Source organism: Ciconia boyciana, chromosome 4, assembly GCF_034638445.1.
Source record: "Ciconia boyciana chromosome 4, ASM3463844v1, whole genome shotgun sequence".
Classification (NCBI taxonomy): Eukaryota; Metazoa; Chordata; class Aves; order Ciconiiformes; family Ciconiidae; genus Ciconia; species Ciconia boyciana.
In genome coordinates this window covers 34,824,321-34,847,875 of record NC_132937.1, presented here as the reverse complement: position 1 = coordinate 34,847,875, position 23,555 = coordinate 34,824,321, and the positions used below count along the sequence as shown (strand labels likewise).

Here is a 23,555-nt window from a genome sequence, read left to right as displayed (position 1 = left end):
ACCTTGCTGGCTGAGTGTGCTTCTCAGCATCATAACAATGTCCACTTTAGATGAACGATCATGTTTTCTTTTTTCTTGTGTAGTAGTCAAGTGACAGGCTTTTCCCTTTCATTTTGGCTGTCATGTTGCAAACATCAATTCATGTAACATGATACATTGGCTGAAATTTGAGGAGGAAAAGCTTTGCAGTCAGATCACATTTGCTCTCCATGTAAGATGATGAGCATCCACTTGGTCAAATAGTAGGAAAAGGCACCTTTCTCTGGTCTCATTTTAAAATAATATTAAATATTTCATGGACATTTTTTGTTTCCTAGAGAAATACTCACTGGTTGCTGCAGGTAAAGATGCCTCACCTTCAGTGGATGTAGCGATGGGTTTAGCATCTGTCATGGTCAGGGTCATCGGTTGCACAGCACTATGATGGGGAGAGGGTGCCAAAACTGGAGTAAAATGGCCAGGCACTTTCCCTACTACTTGACCACTGCTGTTAGGCTACAAAACAAAACAAAAAAAATGCTTTGTGAAATATACATTTTGTGTTTAAGGATCCTACCCACCTATCTTAGGGTTTTCCAGAATGCTGGAATATGTAATTCTAAAAAAATCTATGAAACTATACACAATATTTTCAGCAGGCATCAGATCCTTTCATTAGCAGATAGGCACCACATGTTCAATTCACAGTATGTTTTAATAAGTTTTATCCCTTTCTGAATGCATCGTCCATCAAATTGTTTCATAATAAAGTTGCTGTTCACCCAGTGGGATTCAGCTGACCAAGCACTGCAGAACACTGCAAAACCTGTATGTTCACATACTATTCTGGCTGGGATCATAAGCAAGATCTGGGCACATCTCTTCAAAGAGATTACATGCTCTGGAAAGCTAACTTATAATTCACATGTATGGGGGCAGGAGGAGGGGTTGGGGGATCAGGATAGGATGCACTATAAGGCATATATCAGAATATCTGACTAAAGGCCATCCACCAGAATGCCTCTTTCACAGAGGACTTTAATAATGAGGACTCTGTCCCTGTCAACAGTATAATGGGCCTAGTCATTTCTTTTCATGGATAGATGCACAGGGTGTACAAGAGGCAGCCTGCATATTCTGTCTTCTGCAGATATACATAACTGAACTTGGCAATGTTCACAGATAAATGTATATATTTATCCAGTGTTTAAACATGACTTCAGCCTTACATAAAAAGTACATAACTTGCAGTAAATATTAACATCTAGTAAATAAAGACTTATTTCAAAAGTTGCTGATAAAAATATTGAAGCTGATTATGATTTCTGTGAATCAGAACTATTTTAAAATACACAGAATGACAGAATCACAGAATGGTTGAGGTTGGAAGGGACCTCCGGAGGTCATCTGGTCCTACCTACCCCCCTGCTCAAGCGGGGCCACCTACAGCTGGTTGCTTTTGAATATCTCCAAGGAGGGAGACCCTACAGCCTTCCTGGGCAACCTGTTCCAGTGCTCAGTCACCCTCACAGTAAAAAATTGTTTCCTGATGTTCAGACAGAACCTCCTGTGTTTCCGTTTGTGCCTATTGCCTCTGGTCACTGGACACCACTGAAAAGAGCCTGGCTCAGTCTTCTTTATACTCTCCCTTCAGGTATTTCTATACATGGATAAGATCCCCCTGAGCCTTCTCTTCTCCAGGCTAAACAGTCCCAGCTCTCTCAGCCTTTCCTCAGGAGAGATGCTCCTGTCCCTTCATCAACTTGGTAGCCCTTCATTGAACTCTCTCCAGTATGTCCATGTCTCTCTTGTACTGAGGAGCACAGAACTGGACACAGGACTCCAGGTGTGGCCTCACCAGTGCTGAGGAGAGGGGAAGGATCACCTCCCTCAACCTGCTGGTAACACTCCCCCTAAGGAAGCACAGGATGCTGTTGGCATCCATTGCAGGAAGGGCACATTGCTGGCTTATGTTCAGATTGTTGTCCACCAGGACCCCCAAGTCTTTTACTACAAAGCTGCTTTCCAGCTGGGTGGCCCCCAGCATATATTGGTGCATGGAGTTGTTCCTCCCCAGGTGCAGGACTTGTCACTTCCCCTTGTTGAACTTCATGAGGTTCCTGCTTGCCCATTTCTCCACACCTATACAATGCAAAGACTACTAGGAAACGTTATCAGATGGATACTATCAAACTAGAGTGTATTCACAGAAGACAAAGAGATTGATAAGGACCTGATTCAACTGATTTATAAGGAAAGGTTAAGAGAGGTAAGCATGGCTCAAGGATAACAAAACAATAATTGCGGACTGAGATTATTACTACAAGTATGTGCAAGGTGTATTTATACAAGGGTATAAACACAGAAGAGAGGAAGAAATTATTTGGAAAGTACAGGAAGTATAAATGAGGGGTAATTGAATAAAATATAGAAAGAGGAAATTTAAAAGGAATATCAGGAAAAATGTCCTGTCAGTGTAATCTATTAGACTTTGGAAATGCCCGAAGGGAGAGAGTGGGAGCCTTGTTCTTCAGGACATTTAAACTAAACTAGAAAAAATCCCTAGAAAATATGAAGTGGACATATTTTGCAAATAGAGACCACTCCTGCATTTACAGGAAAGTTAAGCAATTAGCATTAATGTAATCTCTTAGGTCCTATAATAGTAAAAAGTTACATTAATCAGTGCTATTGAAAGGCATTTAAAGGACAATGCAATCATCAGGCACAGTCAACATGGGATCACAAAGGGAAAGTCCTGCCTAACTAATTTGATATCCTTCTACGATAAGGTCACCCACCTAGTGGATGAAGGGAAGGTGGTGGATGTAGTTTTTCCTGGATTTTAGTAAGGCTTTTGATGCTGTCCCTCACAGCATCCTTCTGGACAAGTTGTCCAGCTGTGAGATGAGCAGGTACACAGTGCGCTGGGTGAAGAACTGGCTGAAGGGCAGGGCTCAAAGGGTTGTAGTGAATGGGGCTACATCTGGCAGGCAACCAGTCACCAGCAGTGTTCCTCAGGGCTCAATACTACTGCCAGTTCTGTTCAATATTTTTATCAATGATCTGGAGGCAGGAGTTGAATGCACCCTTAGCAAGTTTGCTGATGATACTAAACTGGGAGGTGCTGTTGACTTTCTTGAGGGACAGGAGGCCTTGCAGACTGATCTGGATAGATTGGAACATTGGGCAACCATTAATGGCATGAAATTTAACAAGGCCAAATGCTGCATTCTGCACCTAGGAAAGAGTAATGCTAGGCACAAGTATAAACTGGGAGAGGAGTGGCTGGAGAGCAGCCCTGCAGAAAGGCATCTGGGGGTGCTGGTTGACAGTAGGCTCAATAGGAGTCAGCAGTGTGTCCTGGCAGCCAAGAGGGCAAACTGCATCCTGGGGTGCATCAAACACAGCATAACCAGCCAGTCAAAAGAGGTGATTATCCCGCTGTATTTAGCATTGGTGTGGCCTCACCTTGAGTACTGTGTGCAGTTCTGGGCCCCACAATTTAAGAAGGATGTGAAGGTCCTTGAATGTGTCCAGAGGAGGGCAACAAAGCTGGTGAAAGGGCTGGAAGGCATGTCCTATGAGGAGCCGCTAAGGACTCTGGGTTTGTCTAGTTTGGAGAAAAGGAGGGTGAGGGGTGACCTCATTGCTCTCTACAGCTTCCTGAGGAGGGGAAGTGGAGAGGGAGGTGCTGATCTCTTCTCCCTGGTACCCAGTGACAGGATGTGTGGGAATGGTTCAAAGCTGCGTCAGGGGAGGTTTAGACTGGACATTAGGAAGCATTTCTTTACCGAGAGGGTACTGGACACTGGAACAGGCTTCCTAGAGAGGTGGTCGATGCCCCATGTCTGTCAGTGTTTAAGAGGCATTTGGACAATGCCCTTAATAAGATGCTTTAACTTTTGGTCAGCCCTGAATTGGTCAGGCAGTTGGACTACATGATCATTGTAGGTACCTTCCAACTGAACTATTCTATTCTGTTCTGTTCTGTTCTATTCCATTCCATTCCATTCCATTCTCTTTATATATATTTAGAAATATATATGGAATATATATTTATATATGTAATTTCTTAAAATCAAGATTTACTGTAATTGTTTTCAGTGCAGGGACTTCACCAAGAGATATGCAATCTGTAATGAATCAATCTCCTCTCAGACAGGAGTTCACAGAATTTCCCCAACACCTAAAGCCTCCACTTCCATTTAAAGACAGGTGTTTCTCTGTGAGGTATATCACTGGAAACAAAAATTACTATCTGTCTGATGTCATATTAAAACACTGCTATCTACAGATGAAACATAAAAACCTAACAGAACTTTAATATGAGATGGACATATAACAATTCACATATACTACTAAATGCAATGCATTTTTCAGTTACCATTTGTATTGAGTCTGGCTGAGATGGAGTTAATTTTCCCCATAGCAGCCCTCATAGTGCTGTGCTTTGTATTGGTAGCTAGAAAGGTGTTGATAACACACCAGTGTTTTGGCTACTGCTGAGCAGTGCTCCCACAGCATCAAGGCTGTCTCTCCAACATTTGCCCCCTCTCACCAGTAGGCCCCAGCCTGGTGGGCAAGATCTTGGGAGGGGACATAGCCAGAACAGCTGACCCAAACTGACCAAAGGGATATTCCATACCATATGATGTCTGCTCAGCAATAAAAGCTAAGAGAAAGGAGGAGGAGGGGGGGCATTCATTATTACGACGTTTGTCTTCCGGAGCAACGGCTACGCATACTGAAGCTCTACTTCCCAGGAAGTGGCTGGACATTGCCTGCTGATGGGAAGTAGAGAATAAATCTTTTGTTTTCCTTTTGCTTCCGTGCGCAGCCTTTGCTTTTTTCTTTATTAAACTGCCTTTATCTTGACCCACGAGGTTTTTTTCCATCTTTTCTCCCCCCCATCCTGCTGAGGAGGGGAGTGATAGAGCGGCTTTGGTGGGCACCTGGTGTCCAGCCAAGGTCAACCCACCACAACATTCATACAATATCTTTTCTTTACAAAATGACTGTATTCTTGGAATTTTAAGTGAAAAGGATCTTAGAAGAAACTTTGAGGAAAAAAAATAATCAACCAACACCAGACAGTACCATAATTTTGTTTACTTCCTAGGTATAGCTACTTAGGACACTGCATCAGGTATTTCTGAAAGATGTTTTTGGACTTTCATATAAATCATGCAATTCCAGTTAGTTATTTAACCTGGAGAACAATGTATCTTCATCCCAAAAAACCCATTTCAGTGGTTTCCATGCTTCCAAGAACATTGCCCTACTACAACCAGGCAATCAATCAATGCATGTCATCTTGCCATACTGAATTCACTGTATTCAGAAATACTTCAGAGCATCATCTATTCTTTTTCTATATTTATAATCCCTTGTAATGGTCAAGTTCAGATACTATAGTGATGGGCACCATTGCAAAACTCTATGATAGCACAGTTTTCAAGACCTTTGCTTGAATTCCATTTATTGATAAAGTTGTATAAGAACCATTTTTGCATAATTTTTTTCTCCCTTGTTGACTGTACAAAAAAAATCCATTTTTTTAAAAAACAGTTGTGTACTGGCCACATCTATCCCAGGGTTCACAATTCATAAATTCTGTTACTGAGTCCATGCTATTCTGGTTTGTAATATGCAAAGTACAGTAGGTGATGATTGGTCTAGTAAAATCTACAGGTAAAAGAAAGAGGTGGGAGAAGTATCCCCCCACATTTTTCTACCACCCCTTTTTTGTAATACAATATAACCCCAGCTTTGTACAACACTCGGTTTTTTTTCATGTAGGACACCCTAATGTTATGCCACCTGTTCCCATTCAATGGTCATGTTAGTCCATGCATGTAGAAATGTACTTAGGAAAGCCAAAGCTCAGCAGGAGTTGTAACTAGCGAGGGAGGTGACAGGCAACAAGAAAGGTTTCTCTAAGTACATCAGTAGGAAAAGGAAGGCTAAGGAGAGTTTGGGCCCATTGTTCAATGGGGCAGGGGACCTAGTGACAAGTAATAGAGAAAAGGCTGAGGTATTCACTGCCTTTTTTGCCTCAGTTTTCACTGGTAAGGCTTGTCCTGAGGCCTTCCAGGTCCTTGAGTCTCCTAGCAGCATCTGTGGGAGTGAAGCAGTACCCACAGTGAAGGAAGAAAGAGTTGGGGAGCACTTAACTCACTTGGATACACAAGTCCAAGTGACCAGATGGGATGCATTTGAAGGTGCTGAGGGAGCTGTCTGATGTCATTTCGATGGCCAATCTCTATCATCTTAGAATGGTCATGGCAATCAGGAGAGGTTCCTGAGGATTGGAAAAAGACAAACATCACACCCATCTTAAAGAAGGGCAAGGAGGAGGATCCAGGGAACTACATGCTGATCAGCCTCACCTCGATCCCTGGGAAGGTGATGAAGCAAATCCTCTTAGAAGCCATCTCTAAACACATGAAAGATGAGAAAGTGATTGGGAGTAGCCAGCATGGGTTTACTAAGGGCAAATCATGCTTGACCAACCTCATTGCTTTCTATGATGACACTGGCACTGTGGACAAGGGGAGGGCAGTGGATGTTGTACACCTTGACTTTAGTAAGGCTTTTGACACAGTCTCCCGTAGTCATCATCACAAAATTGGTAAGATATGGGCTGGATAACTGGATGATAAGATGGATGGAAAATTGGCTGGATGGAAAATTGGCTGGAGTGACAGGCTCAAAGAGCTGCGATCGGTGCTGCAAAGTCCAGCTGTTGGCCAGTAACTAATGGCATCTGTCAGGGATCAGTACTGGGGCCAATACTATGTAATGTCTTCATTAATGACCTGGATGACAGGACAGAGTGCCCACTATTTCCCCTGGGGAAACCTATGGAAGCTCTGTGTCTTTAATTGTAGTTAAACCATTCTGTTGACTAGCATGACTCACTATAATTAGTGCAGCAATAATGTAATTATTATTATGCTCAGAATTGTTATGAAGAGTACAAGGCATCTCAGTTGCTTGTCATAACAATCTAAATTAGTGTATTACTGAAAGATGTTGGGGGGAAACAGTTCATTTTAGGTAAATTCTGCCAGGGTATCCATTCTTTCTATTTCTAAAGCTGAGATTAAAACTATTATCATAGTTCCCCTTTTGCAATGCAAATGAATATGTTTTGAGGTGGGAAAGTATAATTAAAGCTGATGTGGCATTTTATAATAATTAATTTTGTTTAAATAAAAATTCATGTTTTATTTAGAAAAGAAACAATAGCATGCTTTGAGCCAAACCAGTTTATCACAACAATTTCCTTCTGTCACTGAAACTTCACAGAAAAAAAAAAATTTTGCTATTTTACAGTTTTGTATTGACATCCTGTAATTGTTCTGTTTGGAGAGATTTTGACTAGGCATGTAGGTTCTCTAATGTAGCACATAGAGCAGAATTTTAAAGAATTAAATTTAAAAGTGATACCATTAATAACAATGATTAATGATAATAAATTGCAGAGAATTGCTGGTACATAAGCCTGAAATCCCACACTTGGTGTTGTGTAACCGCATTTCCTTTTCTCAGAAATTAAATCAAACATCAAGTGAAATTAAAAATATTACCCTGATCTAAAAGTTATGAAAGGTGACAAAAGTAGTAAATCAAAGCCAATATTGCCTCTTATTCTCTAGGGTGCTACAACACAAGAATAGGAAATGTTTTTAGTTTTTATCACCTAAATCTGCCCTTTTAACATATAAGAAATCAAAAGGCAAGAAATAGGCACTGAAAAATTAAAGAAATGCACAATACTAAGGGCCTGATTTTAATTTGCATATTTTTCCCTTAATAGTGTCTAATTAAGGCATCAGTTTAAAATAAAGTTCCAGCACAACTCTAAGATTTTCCACACTGGATTAACGTTAAGGAGTTTTAATGGATAGCTTAATTAGACTTTTTTATTTGTGAAATTTTGCACAAATTAAAATCAGTTCCTGCATGCAGTGTTCCCAGTTGAGACTCAGCAAAAAAGCTATAAGAGACTGAAAGGCTTTTAATCCATGGACAGACAGTAATTTGTAGTCTAAAGATGAGATACTACAATTTCACTGGTTGGTTTAATTTGCATCAATATTGTAAACCTATAAAAATCACCTTACTAGTACTTCTCTCTCCAAAATAAGCTGAGACTTTACAGACCAACACATTTTTAAAATATGTGCAAAGTTATGCAGTTGGATCAGAATGTTAGCCAATGCAGGCCAATAAACACAATGACTTTTTGAACAGCCCAGTAGGGCCTTATCTGTTATTCAGCACTGAAACATTGATTCAGTCTGAAGTTCTATTGTCGTAATGCCTGAAATGCTCACTGAAGGGCCTGTCAGTTGTGCTAAATATGTTTATCGTGACAACCCCTTTATGTTTATCAAAGCCGATAATATGATCTTTACAAAAAAGAATAATTCTTGGGAGCAGGGAAACCTGAGAAAGTCACGCTGTCATTTCAGTGCATATTCCCAAGTATCCTCCTAAAACATACTACAGTACAAGTTACAGGACTGCATTTCAAACAAGGCAGCAAACCTGGAAAACAGACCAAGTAGCAAAGATTACATTATACTGATCCTGGAAATATTTCAAGTATTGACAAGACCAAGGATCAACTTCAGTTTGTCTTATAACGCAGATCATGTTAATGTTATGTGCTGATTCTAAAAGCAGTCTTGCACATAGTCCTTTACAGATTACTTTTCTAATGAAAACCACAATAATTTCCCACATCAGAAACAAGTTTGAAGCAGTATAGCAGCCAGGAACACAACTGTTATTGCATTTTCTTTACAAAATAAAGAAATAATCAAATCTGCAGGCTTGTGTCATATTCATTACTGAAATGTTTTTGTACCTGTGCAAAGAATTGTCAAGCATATGTGAAACATCACAAATATTATCTTGCCAGATTTTATCTTAATTGCTGGTCTATAAATGGACCTGCATGTCCTTTAGTGTGTTTGTATGAGTAATTATTTTAGAACATTTCTTGCTCCTCTCTGCAACAGGAGCTTCATCTGTGTTCTAGCATGTAAACCAAAGGTGAGAATTACAGTGACTTTTAGCATTAGGCTTACTGAAGTTTCCTATCACTCCTGTAGCCCTTCTGCATATAGAACTGCCACTGAAGATTTTTGTGTGCATGAGGAGTGTGGGATTAGAATCTGTTCTGTTAGTGCTGCTAGATTCAATACAAGTTTTTAAATTATGATTGACAGAGCAATGGTGAGAGAATATTACTAATCTGCTCCAGCAAACAACCCAATGTATTTATCCATGTCTAATTGTAAAACTTGCTGAATCACTTCTGTTCCAACTTCCAGGTTGCTCTGATACCAGAACTAGTGAAATATCAGGTCTAAACACCATAGAAGATATACATTCTTCAGAGGAATTCTTTTGGAGCGTTCACTTTTTTTTTTTTTACAGTACCTGGCTAGTCTGAGGGCTGGATGGATCATAAGAAGGTACATAATTCTTCAGAGTATCCTGAGGATTCAGATGGGGAGGATATCTGATCGTTGGATGAGAGAAGTAGCTAGATGGGGCAGGAGGGAGACTAGTTTGTGCTGGAAATGGCAATGTTGAAGGTGGAAGTGGAGTTCTAGTTGAGATGACTAGAGGAAAATAAAATAAAATAAAAGTTATTTATTTTGCATCTTGTTTCTTGTACAATTCTTCATCTCTATATTACAGCAAGACAAAAAAAAGTCACTTATAAACCAGCGCAATGTACTTTTTCTTCATGATATCTTTACACAAACATTTGTGTCCTTCCCTCCTCAGGGAACGGAAAGGGCTATTATTCCAAATTCATAAATGCTATTTATAAACTAGATTTTTTGTTCTTATGGATTATGCTATCATTTGATTTCATTTTTATTTAAATTTAATAGTGATACTTCAGCAGAAAACATATTCCAGTTACAAAGTTTTCCTCTCTGAAGCACAAATCAATAAAATTAATGTTGCTTAATATGTAAAACCTATATTTTTGGCTACAGTAATCCAACAGAGACCAGTCACTGAATCCTAGGAAGCAGTGATTCCTCACTGTACTGTACTCTACCTGCCTCATACGGGGACAGGGCAATAGTTATTAAGCAATATTACCATGAATAATTAGCTGACCATTATGAAAATTGTCAGGACCCTGAATGCACTAATAGGCCTTAACGGCCCTGACCAGCCTCATCTGGGACCTCCACCCATACCCTCTGCCCATGGGCCCAGGAGCTCCATTTAAGCTCAGCCCTGGACATTCAGTCCTTGTTTGAGCAAAAGGGCAGTTATTTTATACCTTATTAAAAGGGAGAGACAGTACAATGGAAGTGTAGAGAAAAAAAAAGATTTTTGTTTCATTAGTGGGAAGGTACAAAATGAGACCTAATGTATTGGGTTTACATAACAAGGTGGGGGGGGGGCTGCAGGGGTAGCTTCTATGAGAAGATAGCAAAAGCTGCCTTTGTGTCAGACATGGCCAATTCCAGCCAGCTCCAACATGGACCCACCGCTGGCCAAGGCTGAGCCAATCAGCAATGTTGGTAGCATCTCTGTGATAACATATTTAAGAAAGGGTAAAAATGCTGTGTAACAGCAGCTGGGAGAGAGGAGTGAGAATATGTGAGAGAAACAACTATTCAGCCACCAAGGTCAGTGAAGGAGGGGGAGCAGAGATTCACCCCTGCAGCCCGTGGTGAAGACCATGGTGAGGCAGGTTGTCCCCCTGCAGCCCACGGAGGTCTACGGCAGAGCAGGCGGATGTGCCCTGAAGGAAGCTGCAACCTGTGGAGAGTCCATGCAGGAGCAGGCTCCTGTCAGGAACTGTAGCCTGTGGAGAGGAGCCCATGCAGGAGCAGGTTTTCTGGTAGGACCTGTGACCCTGTGGGGGACCCATGCTGGAGCAGTTTGTTCCTGAAGGACTGTATGCTGTGGAATGGACCCATGCTGGAGCAGTTTTTAAAGAACTGCAGCCTGTGGGAAGGATCTACATTGGAGAAGGTCGTGAAGGACTGTCTCCTGTGGGAGGGGCCCCATGCTGGAGCAAGGGAAGAGTGTGAAGAGGAAGGAGCGGCAGAGACAAAGCATTCTGAACTGACTGTAACCCCCATTCCCCATCCCCCTGCACCTATAAGATAAATAAGCCATGTGCTGGAAATTCCCTATTATTCTTTAACTTGATGTATTGGCTTTGTGTGGCAAGGTTTTGGTAGCAGGGGGGTTACGGGGCGGCTTCTGTGAGAAGCTGCTAGAAGCTTCCCCTATGTCCCATAGAGCCAATGCCAGCTGGCACCAAGATTGACCTGCCACTGACCAAGGCTGAGCCAATCAGCGATGGTGGTAGCACCTCTGTGATAACAGATTTAAGAAGGGGGAAAAACTTCTGCACAACAGTGTAACCAGATGTATCCAAAGTGATTAGTTTGTTCTTTGTAACTAAGTAACATAGAGATAGGAGCAGGTTAGACAATGCTTTAATATTGTGTTTGTACACCTATGGCTATGGATATGCTACTATGCCCAAAGACAATTGGACAAGGAGTAGTACAGACCTGCTGCTATGCTCCCAGTACAGCCCCAGCCCATCTTGACAAAGAGTCAAGGGTCGTTAGAATAATTGGTTTGTGTTAAGGGTACCAAATAATTGTTAGGGACCATGCACCATGAAGAAGGGAAGCAAGTTACATAAGCAAGGTGGGATTGCGCATGTCCAGAAGAAGGGGTCAACTAAAGGACGCATGCGTAATGACCATGCAAATATGATAATTAGTTCCAGGAAATAGAATGAATATGCATGATCATTCCAGGAAATTTGATGCATATGTATGTAATTGGACAATATAAATTTCGGCTGATGCAACCTGCGGTATGCACGCTAGGTGGAACGATCCCCCATGCATCTGGTGCCATAATAAAGAATGCCTGCTTCTTAATACTACATTGGTGTTAAGGAGTTTGATTCCCGATTTCGGTGACAACAGCAGCTGGAAGAGAGGAGTGAGAATATGTGAGAGAAACAACTCTGCAGACCCCAAGGTCAGTGAAGAAGGAGGGGGAGGAGGTGCTCCAGGTGCCAGAGCAGAGATTCCCCTGCAGCCTGTGGTGAAGACCATGGTGAGGCAGGCTGTCCCCCTGCAGCCCATGGAGGTCCACGGTGGAGCAGATATCCACCATGCAGCCTGTGGAGGACCCCACACTGGAGCAGGTGGATGTGCCCGAAGGAGGCTGTGGCCCTGGGGAGAGCCTGCACTGGAACAGACTCCTGGCAGGACCTGTGACCCCATGGAAAGAGAGGAGCCCATGCTGGAGCAGTTTTGCTGGCAGGACTTGTGACCCCGTGGGGGACCATGCTGGAGCAGTCTGTTCCTGAAGGACTGCACCCTGTGGAAAGGACATGTGAAAAGGACCTATGCTGGAGCAGTTTGTGAAGAACTGCAGCCCGTGGGAAGGACTCACATTGGAGAAGTCTGTGGAGGACTGTCTCCTGTGGGAGGGACCCCACGCTGGAGCAGGGGAAGAGTGTGAGGAGGAAGGAGCAGCAGAGACAATGTGTGATGAACTGACCACAACCCCCATTCCCCTGCGCTGCTCAGGGGGAGGAGGTAGAGAAAATCTGGAGTGAAGTTGAGCCTGGGAAGAAGGGAGGGGTGGGGGGAAGGTGTTTTAAGATTTGGTTTTATTTCTCATTACTGTACTCTGATTTTGATTGGCAATAAATTAAATGAATTTCCCCAAGCTGAGTCTGTTTTGCCTGTGATGGTAATTGCTGAGTGATCTCCCTGTCCTTATCTTGACACATGAGCCTTTCATCATATTTTTTTTCTCCCCCTGTCCAGCTGAGGAGGAGGGAGTGATAGAGCAGCTTGGTGGGCACCTGGCATCCAGCCAGGGTCAACCCACCACACTTGACAAGCCATCAGAATTCAAGTGCCTTCTTCAGCCTTTAATCTCTGCATGCAAATCCCATACGAAATCAAAGAAAGTTTAACTATAGATATAAGGAAGTAGTTGATGAAAAATATCAGAACGCTGTATCTCTAGACAGATTGTGCAAAAGAAGCATTGGTATCTGTTTAACTGTTTCATATATTCAACCTGGTTATGACTTCTATTGGGTATGAAACTGAGTGAAATCTTACCCATTAAGGTACATAATAGAATGTGCTTGTAGTAACAATAATTTTTAAAAAAGAATACAAATGGAGGGAGGAAAGATTTGGGAGGATTATATTCTATGTCAATTTCTTCATGTGTTTGGCTTATTTTATTCACTGGTTTATTTTAGTCCTTTCCAGTGACTTGAAACAGCCAAGCTGTTTCAAGGATACCTGCAAGGAAACTACAAAATCTCCAACACACTTCATTCCCTTTCCACTCTCATCAGTAATATATATGGGATTGAGTCTCTAAGAAAAGCTGCAAAAAGCACATCAGAAGACCAAATAAGCAGGGAAGTATTTCTTCCCTCTTCATAGCCCTTACCACTGTGTACAACTCCTGGGATTCCTGGATGGTGATGCTGGGGAAAAGTGCTCAGTCTTGGTGAAGAATCCTGGGAAGTTGTAGGACTAAACGAAGTCTTTTCAGGTTTCTTCACTGTAGGAGAAGACATATCTGCAATGGAAATACAACACAACGTTCACATTAGCCTAGAAGTTCAGTGTTACACTTCAGTACGCATCATTTTGTAAACTGAAAATATTTATGTTTACAACTCTTTTTATAAATCATTTTGTAACCCAACTCCCCTGTGACCAATAAACTAATTTTAAACTTTCCAACATGTTAAGGAGTATTATTCCACTGCTCTTTGTCCTGCAAAAAAACTCTACATACCTTTTATACCAGACAAGCCAAACAGTGAAGATATCTATGCCTTCAGAAACTCCCTAGACTCAGTCTTACAGAATATCACAATACTATCTGTTTCTTCAACAGCCACATATTCTTTATTGCACTTTTTAATGGAACACCTACACTCAGGTATTCCTGACATATTCCATTTTATAGTATTTATTATTCTGTTATTTCAAAACCCATCCCATGCCCTTCCCAAAAGCACAATTAAACAATGTAACTTTGCTAAAAATAAAAGATACATAAGTCTCACTAGTTCATATTTTCCATGTCTCAGGTGTGACTGATCAACAAACCCCTACAATGGAAGAAGGCTCAGAGGACATGGGCACATGCCATATGCTCATGAAGCTCAGGGAAGAATGCAGGCAGTGACCACAGCTGTTGTAAAGACAGCTGAACTTCTCTCAACACAAAGGGCACCTGAGGGTGGCCTTTGTTTTAGATAAACGGCTGCATCAGTTGAGTGGATCAACTGGTTGTGTAAATGGCCTTCCCTGAGTTAATCAAAAAGGTGTGAATGTCTTCCTGAGCTAGCCAGACCAGCATGGAGGAAGTGTATACGAGTCTCAGCCCAACAAAGAGTATAAAAACTAAGCAACCAATAAAATGAACTTTGAAGAGAGCAACGAGCTCGAGCTGGCTTTGTCACTGAAATGGGGAATCAAACTCCTTAACACCAATGTAGCATTAAGAAGCAGGCATTCTTTATTATGGCGCCGGATGCACGGGGGATCGTTCCACCTAGTGTGCATACCGCAGGTTACATCAACCAAAACTTATATTGTCCAATTACATACATATGCATCAAATTTCCTGGAATTACCATACATATTCATTCTATTTCCCAGAACTAATTATCATATTTGCATGGTCATTACGCATGCGTCCTTGAACTCCGAGGGGCTTCCATAGGGGTCTCTGGTGGTCCTTGGTGGTCGTACAGGTGTGTCCTTTAGTTGACCCCTTCTTATGGGCATGCGCAATATCACCTTGCTTATGTAACTTGCTTCCCTTCTTCATGGTGCATGGTCCCTAACAATGATTTGGCATCCTTATTCCTATTCTAACACAAACCAATTATTCTAACTACTCCTCGACTCATTGTCAAGATGGGCTGGGGCTGTACTGGGAGCATAGCAGCATGTCTGTACTACTCCTCGTCCTATTGTCTTTGGGCATGGCAGCATATCCATAGCCATAGATGTATAAACACAACATTAAAGTATTGTCTATCCCGCTCCTATCTCTATGTTGCTTAGTTACAAAAGAACAAACTAATCACTTTGGATACATTTGGTTACAGCTTCAACCCATGTATTCCTTCCCAGTGACTGGAGATGCCCAGCGTCATGATGGTGAGCATACAGAGACTGGTAATACACAAATAACATTTGTATTGTGCTCCAATTGTATATTGCAATTGCTATAATTGTGTTGTGATTTCAGTATATTGCTGTATCACACTGCTAAATCAAAATCCCGCGTAACATCAAATATATTCAAATAAGTAAATTTTGCGTTAAAACATTAAACCCTCCTTGTGTGGAATATCTAAAAGAAGCTGGTCAGAGAGTATTGGACTCTGACATCAAGTAAGGTCTTCCCACCTCTTCCAATTTCCATATCAACAATGAACATCTCTTTTGGGTTTACTGTGTAAAGATAACACAATAGCTTTGACAAATGAAAAATTTCTACTATATAAGATTATTGGTACTACATAAAGTAAACACTGTGTTCTGTCTGAAATTTTAATTACTTAAAATGTATTTGTACTTTGAACGAAATTAAGTTATTCACTTTCTAAGTTAATTATAACATTTATTTATAGGGCACACATCAGCATCATATGAGTTCAATTTCAAATCAATGAGACTAACGTATTCATACATATTTTACTGGATTGTGACTATGTTGTATCTGACTTTCCTACATGGATTATGCTACTCTTATCCTTAGTGTGATATTATCACTTTTAATATTAGCACACTACATTATACTGTTCTTGGAAACATTACATCTTAGAAGTTGAAGATAGGTTTGCCCTGTAAAATGCGAGTGCCCTAATGATAGTAAATTCAGCCAGTGCTTTCTGAACTGACTGGAGTTTAAGTGTTAATAGTGACCTAGAACACCTTACCTAACTCAGGACCTCTCTACCTGAGAGACTGCTTTGTCTCTGCCACTCTTCCACAGTTGAGGCCTGTGAAGGCACTGGCACCTAGATGCTCTAGAATAATGGCCACAATTCCCCTTCATTCCTTCCATTTTCTGCTCAAATGACAGCCCCAACTTCTTCATGTAAGACCCTAGTTTCGTCTAAGAACAAGGATCTTTTCACTATTTCACAACAGAGGTATGTTTTTATAAAACATAGGACAAAATGAATCAGTTATCACCTTTGTACTGTGGTTCTAATGTGTGCGCATACGCTATCACTGAAAAAACATTCCAGTGTTATTTTCGGGGGGGGGGGGGGGGGGGGAAGGAAAAGACAAGTGTGCCTGAATAGCTTGTAGTTACAGCCTTTCACTAGTATATTGTGTTCAGCAATATTTGTCACATACCTTACCAGTATTCAAACACTGATAAAATTCTTCCTGATAAAATTCTTTCTGGGACACAATTTCATTATATGACATGTAGATTATTGCAAGAGAGAGAATATAAAAAGAGTTAAATTTTATTACTAATTAAAAATACTGCAGGTAAATTTCCCTAAGGAAAAAATAAACTACAGATTGGAGGTAAAAACTCTTTCACTTATGAAAAACCACATTCAGCAAAAGAACTCTTGAAAGAATTAATTGCCTAGCTCCTGCTTAGAAGTTTTGCATATGTCTGCACCTCTGATTTCTGAAATGAAACAGAGATTTAATTTATTTGCTGACTTTTACTTCATTAAAAAATGCAAAAGTTGTTGGATTTTTTAAACAAAATTATTTTATCTGCTTTAAAGAAGAATGCTATATGAACTGCAATGTAATGAGGATACCTATTAAATTTGAAAATAATTTACTGAAAAGGATATTTGTGGCTATTATAACCCTAGTATTTTGCTTTAAAGCTATGCCATTTTTCCTGCTTTCACTTTAGAGCAATGAGAATTCTAGTCAGTATATACAGGACAGCAGAAATTACAAAGCAAATGCATCAAACTGTTCTACCACAGAAGACTGTTTCTTCGCCAAGGTGAATGCTACTGATAGTAATACAAAATTATGCACTGCTGGAAAATACCCATTACCTACCAAAACAAACTTTAATGTATACTGCACAGCACAGTGAAGTACCTTCAGAAAGATGTCATATATAGAATACACAACTGTAAAGAATGAAAGGCTGAAATGTAGCAGCTTCTTTGTTAAAACAATGTACTTTGCATCATAATGGCACATTCATGTTCTATTCACAGAAAAAACCTAGATAAAACCATTTTCAACATGCTGTTCATACAATTCTAGTGAAAATGTGGAAGCTACGAAGTCCATAACATTACTAACAAGGCATCAGAGACATCCCTTCATACTACAGTTTCAAACAAACTGGTCATTTCTAGGAGGCAATACCTGAGTTAATTTCTGATGCCAGAGTATATTCTATCATCTACAAACATTACATTCAGCTGAGCCTGACTCTCCATTGCCTCACACCTTGTGGGGTAGCTTACTAAGATTTTTACTTCATGTCAGATAGGTGTAAGATCATGATGAATCATGTCCACTGTGCTCAGCAGAATTAGTCTCATGCATGAGAAGGCAGCTTGGCACTGAGGTTGGCTGAGAACCAAGAATTCTAGAAACCAAAAAATGTTAATTAATATCCTTCACAGAAGGACCTTTTGACATTGTGACATTTTATTTTTTTGGAAGATGGACATGTCTGAACAGCTTGATGTCTAAAACGCTTAATGCCTGGGACAGAGAAGCCCACACTTGTATTTCTGTTCAACATCAGGCAGAGATCAGGCTTTGAGTCTAGCTCTTCCATATTTCATGTCAATGTGCTGACCACTGGTTTATTAGCTAATCTAGAGTCTCTTTCTTCCTCACCATAAATTTCATCTGAGACGAAAGAAAAGCCCGCCTAATATTTTTTTTGCTGATGAAATGGATTTATTTCCATGAAAAATTAAATTTTGAAAAATCAATGATTTTCTAGGGCTGAAAATCATCAGAACACTCCTGATCAGTTTACTTGGTACCTTTCTGAGACAGGTATAGAAATCCTAGGCGTTATAACGCATGTACATTCTCTTTTGAGAGAGAGAGTGAGCTCTTAGGTGAAAATATAAACATACTGGGTGACAGTTTGAAGAGAGAGACTCTCTTCAAGTTTAAAAAGATTATCTTAATTTTATTTTTGCTTTTACATCAACTTCAGAACAAACATTTTTATATGTAAATTTTATACTGGAGCAAAATATTTCAACATATAAACATTCAGTAATCTCCCATCTTCAAATCAATCTATTCAGCTCCAAGAATATTTTCACAGGCACACCTCTGATACTGGGTAATCCAGTCTATCAAACTGCGACACTGGTTTCCCTTCCAGCAGCCATGCCCAAAGACAATCAAAAAGCATGCTATGCTTTCTTGCCATTTCCAGCAGGCAAACCATTTTATTGCATTATGTTTGGTGATGAGTGGTGAAAGAGTTAAGAAAAGAAAACTGAAGAGTTTCCTGCAATGCTATTTTCAGTACTACAGCTGGAGAGAAAACACTTAGACAATATTGCACTTTAGGAAACTTATGACAAAATGGGAATCAATTTCTTAAAGCATCAACTGAATTACTTTATTTGTCATTCTCTATTAATCCTTTCCATTCAATTTCATTATTTTATTTCCAGTGTTCAAAATGTATTGTGATACCTAAGAGAGGAAAGTGATGCAAGAACTTTCAGCTGACTGTAAGATCATGAGAGCCAGAAATCCTTTAGACTGGGCAAGCAAATCAACCTTCTAATCCTCACCTACAAGCAAACTTTCCAGAGTACTGAATTCTATTGTCAGTCTGTTGCTCTTTACAGTCCTCAAATTTTAACAGATTTATTAACCTCAATAGCATTTCCTTTCATAAACATAGAAGGGTTCTATCTGTGTGTCCTTATATGTCCCAGAATATCAAATAACAAAAACATTGTTTGATACAGACAAGTTGTAGGATGCTTTTTATTGCTGTGGATGATCAACTGCATAAAGATCATAGAATCATAGAATGGTTTGGGTTGGAAGGGACCTTTAAAGATCATATAGTTCCAACCCCCCTGCCATGGGCAGGGACATCTGTGCTGGTTTTGGCTGGGATAGAGTTAATTTTCTTCCTAGTAGCTAGTATGGGGCTATGTTTTGGATTTGTGCTGAAAACAGTGTTGATAACACAGGGATGTTTTAGTTATTGCTGAGCAGTGCTTACACAGAGTCAAGGCCTTTTCTGCTGCTCACTCTACCCCACCAGCGAGTAGGCTGGGGGTGCACAAGAAGTTGGGAGGGGACACAGCTGGGACAGCTGACCCCAACTGACCAAACGGATATTCCATACCATATGACATCATGCTCAGCATATAAAGCTGGGGGAAGAAGAGGGAAGGGGGGGACCTTCAGAGTGATGGCGTTTTGTCTTCCCAAGTAACCGTTATGCATGATGGAGCCCTGCTTTCCTGGAGATGGCTGAACACCTGCCTGCTGATGGGAAGTAGTGAATTAATTCCTTGTTTTGCTTTGTTTGCGTGCGCAGCTTTTGCTTTCCCTATTAAACTGTCTTTATCTCAACCCATGAGCTTTCTCACTTTTACTCTTCCGATTCTCTCCCCCATCCTGCTGGGGGAGAGTGAGCGAGGAGCTGTGTGGTGCTTAGTTGCTGGCTGGGGTTAAACCACGACAACATCTTTCACTAGATCGGGTTGCTCAAAGCCCCATCCAACCTGACCTTGAACACTTCCAGAAATGGGGCATCTACCACCTCTCTGGGCAACCTGTTCCAGTGTCTCACCACCCTCATCGTAAAATATTTCCTCCTTATGTCCAATCTAAACCTACCCTCTTTCAGTTTAAAACCATTGCCCCTTGTCCTGTCACTACAGGCCCTGGTAAAAAGTCTCTCTTCATCTTTCTTATAAGTATGGAAAGGCTGCAATAAGGTCTCTCCAGAGCCTTCTCTTCCCCAGGCTGAACAACCCCAACTCTCTCAGCCTTTCTTCATAGGAGAGGTGTTCCAGCCCTCTGATCATTTTTGTGGCCCTCCTCTGGACCCACTCTAACAGGTCCATGTCTTTCTTGTACTGGGGGCTGCAGAGCTGGATGCAGTACTCCAGGTGGGGTCTCAGGAGAGCAGAGTAGAGGGGGAGAATCACCTCCCTCGACCTGCTGGCCATGCTTCTTTTGATGCAGCCCAGGATACGATTGGCTTTCTGGGAAGCAAGCGCACATTGACGGCTCATATCTAATTTTTCATCTACCAATATTCCAATATTCTGAAGAGATGAACAACTAAATATCTTGATTATATTAAAGTATCCTCATTTTTACTGATAAAAAGTAAAACAGTTGAATACAGTTCTTCAAATGTTAAAAATATATACACTAGCATTTAAAAAGCATAATTCCACTGCATTGCTATTTAAATTAGGATATTGTGAAATTTGCATACACATTTCTTAAAATTAATATTTTTCTAATTTTTTAATGAGTTGAGTAAAATAAATGTATCATAAAACAGGGCAAAATGGAGGATGTGGGGGTCAGAGTATAGGTTTAAAGTTGAATATATGCACATAAAAGCCATATCCCAGAGTAGTTTCAAAAAATGTGTAACAGTACGACAGGACATACAGACTTAATGCTCAACAGTTATTTAATGGTATTGCATGACATGTAAATAATTAACTGCAATATCAAAGAGTTTCTTTCTGTTAAAATTTACATTTATTCCCACTAAAATGACTCTGAAACTATGGCAAGGTAACTTGCAAGAACAGCAGGTGATAATTCTGCATCCATTTCCTACAAACCTCCCATCCTGAAGAGTGGCAACTTTCTTCTTCATCTGAATGTAATAGCAAACTTTGCAATGAAGTTACTGATTGCCACACTGTAATCTAATGTGTTATTCATAATCACAGAATGGTTGAGATATGAAGGGACCTCTGGATATCATTTAATCCAAACCCCTGTTCAAAGCAGGGTCAACTAGAGCAGGTTGCCTAGGACTGTGTCCAATCAAGGAAATGCCAAGGAATATTGCCAAGGATGGAGAATCTACAACCCCTCTGGGCAACTTGTTCCAGTGCTTGGTCACCCACACAGTAAAATGTTTTTTTTCTTATGTTTAAGTGGAATTGCCTGTATTTCAATTTGTGCCCATTGCCTCTGGTCCTGTCACTGGACACCACTGAGGAGAGTCTGGCTCCATCCTCTTTGCCCCATCAGGATTTATACACATTGATAAGATTCCCCCTGAGCTTTCTCTTCTCTAGGCTAAACGGTTCCAGCTCTCAACCTCTCCTTGTATGACAGATGCTACAGTCCCTTAATCATCCCTGTGTCCCTGCACTGGAGTCATTCCAGTATGTCCATGTCTCTCCTGTATGAAGGAGCCCAGAATTGGACACATTACTCCAGATGCAGCCTCACCAGTGCTGAGTAGAGGGGAAGTATAACCTCCATCGACCTGCTGACAACGCTCTTCGTAATGCAGCCCAGGATGCTGTTGGCGGCTTTTGTGGGAAGGGCACATTGCTGACTCGTGTTCAGATTGTTATCCACCAGAACCCCCAGGTCTTTTACAATAAAGCTGCTTTGCAGCTGGGTGGCCCCCAGCATATACTGGTGCATGAGGTTATTCTTCCCCAGGTGCTGGACTTGCCATTTCCCTTTGTTGAACTGCATGAGGTTTCTGTCAGCCCATTTGTCTGCCCTGTTGAGGTTTGTTTGAATAGCAGAAAACTGATCTGGTGTATCAAACACTCCTTCCAATTTGGGGTCATCAGCAAACTTGCTGAGGGTTTACTCTGCCCCTTCATCCAGGTCATTAACAGAGAGGTTAAACAGTATTGGCCCCAGTATCGATCCCTGGGGTACACCACTAGTGACTGGCCTCCAGCTGGACATGATGTCACTGATCACAACCCTCCGAGCCTGGCAGTTCAGTCAGTTTTCAATCATCTACCTCACAGTCTATTTATCTAGTCCATACTTCATTAGTTTTTCTATGAGGATATGAAAAAGCCTAAAGTTGGGAGATAAGCAACATGCACTACTCTCCCCTCATCCATCAAGCTTGTCATTTCAACATAGAAGGCTATGAGGTTGGTCAGGCATGATTTCCCCTTTGTAAATCTGTATTGGGCATATGTGGCAAGGTTTTGGTAGCCGGGGGCTGCAGTGGTGGCCTCTATGGGAAGAGGTAAAAGGTATGGGACTGCCCTGTGCCAGACACAGATGGTTCCAGCCAGCTCAGTATCAGACCCACCACAGGACAAAGCTGAGCCAATCAGAGAAGTTTGTGGCGCCTCTGTGAAAACATATTTAAGAAAAGGCAGTAAACACTGGACATGCAGAGGAGGAGGGGAAAAAAGATTGAGAAACAACAGAGGGAACACCAAGGTCAGAGAAGGAGGAGGAGGAGGTGCTCCATGGCAGAGCAGATGTTCCCTGCAGCCTGTGGAGGACCCATGCTGGAATAGAGTAAAAGTGTGAGAGGAAAGGAGTGGCAGAGAGACGCTTTTATGTACTAACTGTAAATACACATCCCCCCTGCACCACTAGGGAGGAGGAAAGAAGAGAGGAGTTTGGAGGGAAAGAGTGAAACCTAGCCTGGGAAAGTGGGGGAGGAAACATGTTGTTTTAATGTTTGTCTTCTTGTTTCTCACTACCCAAATCTATTTTAATGGGCACTAAATTAAATTAATTTTCCCCAAGTTGAGTCTGTTTCACCTGTGACAGTAATTGGTAAGCAATCTTTATCTTGACTCACAAGCTTTCTCGTCCTATTTTCTCCCTCTGTCCTGCTGAGGAGGGGGAGTGAGAGTGGCTGGATGGGCATTTGGCCGTTAGTCAGGCTAACCCACCACAAAATCCATGCTTACTATTCCCAGTCACCACGTTTCCAGGATTATTTGCTCCATCACCTTTCCAGGCAATCATTACTTGAAGTTAAATGGACCATTTCTTGTGAGTAAAAAAAATAAAATATTTTTTCTCCATGTTTTATTCTATTGGCATAATTATAGCCAACCATACCAAAAGTTTCATACTTCTGTGAGCCCACAAGATGCATCCCATGCCTTGGAGACCTGAAGGCAGTAATAGGCTTTGGAAGAGGTTCACAGGCAGGCAGTGACAATGTCTGCAGGGGATCTAGTGCTCCACTGTAAGCCAGGGCTGACCATTTAGCTGAGTTCCAGACTTGCCTTCATGGCTCCCTGCTGGCTTATTGAATTTGGATTAAATGGAATTTAGTATTATTGCAACTATAGAATCATAGAATACCTTGAGTTGGAAGGGACCCACGAGGATCATTGAGTTCAACTCCTGACTCCACACAGGGCAACCTAAAAGTTAAACCATATATCTAAGAGCATTGTCCAAACACTTCTTGAACACCGACAGGCTTGGGGCCATGACCACTTCCCTGGGGAGCTTGTTCCAGTGCTTGACCACCCTCTCAGTGAAGAACTTTTTCCT

General features: G+C 41.2%; 1 protein-coding gene across 1 annotated transcript in view; it reads right to left on the bottom strand.

Moving 5' to 3' along the window:
- Positions 1 to 23,555, bottom strand: part of LOC140650715 (nuclear factor 1 B-type-like) — a 220,449-nt gene that overhangs the window by 23,682 nt on the left and 173,212 nt on the right. The window contains exons 7-9 of the mRNA XM_072859418.1: positions 13,489 to 13,620; positions 9,439 to 9,623; positions 357 to 495 (exon numbers count right to left, since the gene is read on the bottom strand). Of these exons, the coding sequence (XP_072715519.1) occupies positions 357 to 495; positions 9,439 to 9,623; positions 13,489 to 13,620 (456 nt within the window). The remainder of the gene's footprint in view (positions 1 to 356; positions 496 to 9,438; positions 9,624 to 13,488; positions 13,621 to 23,555) is intronic.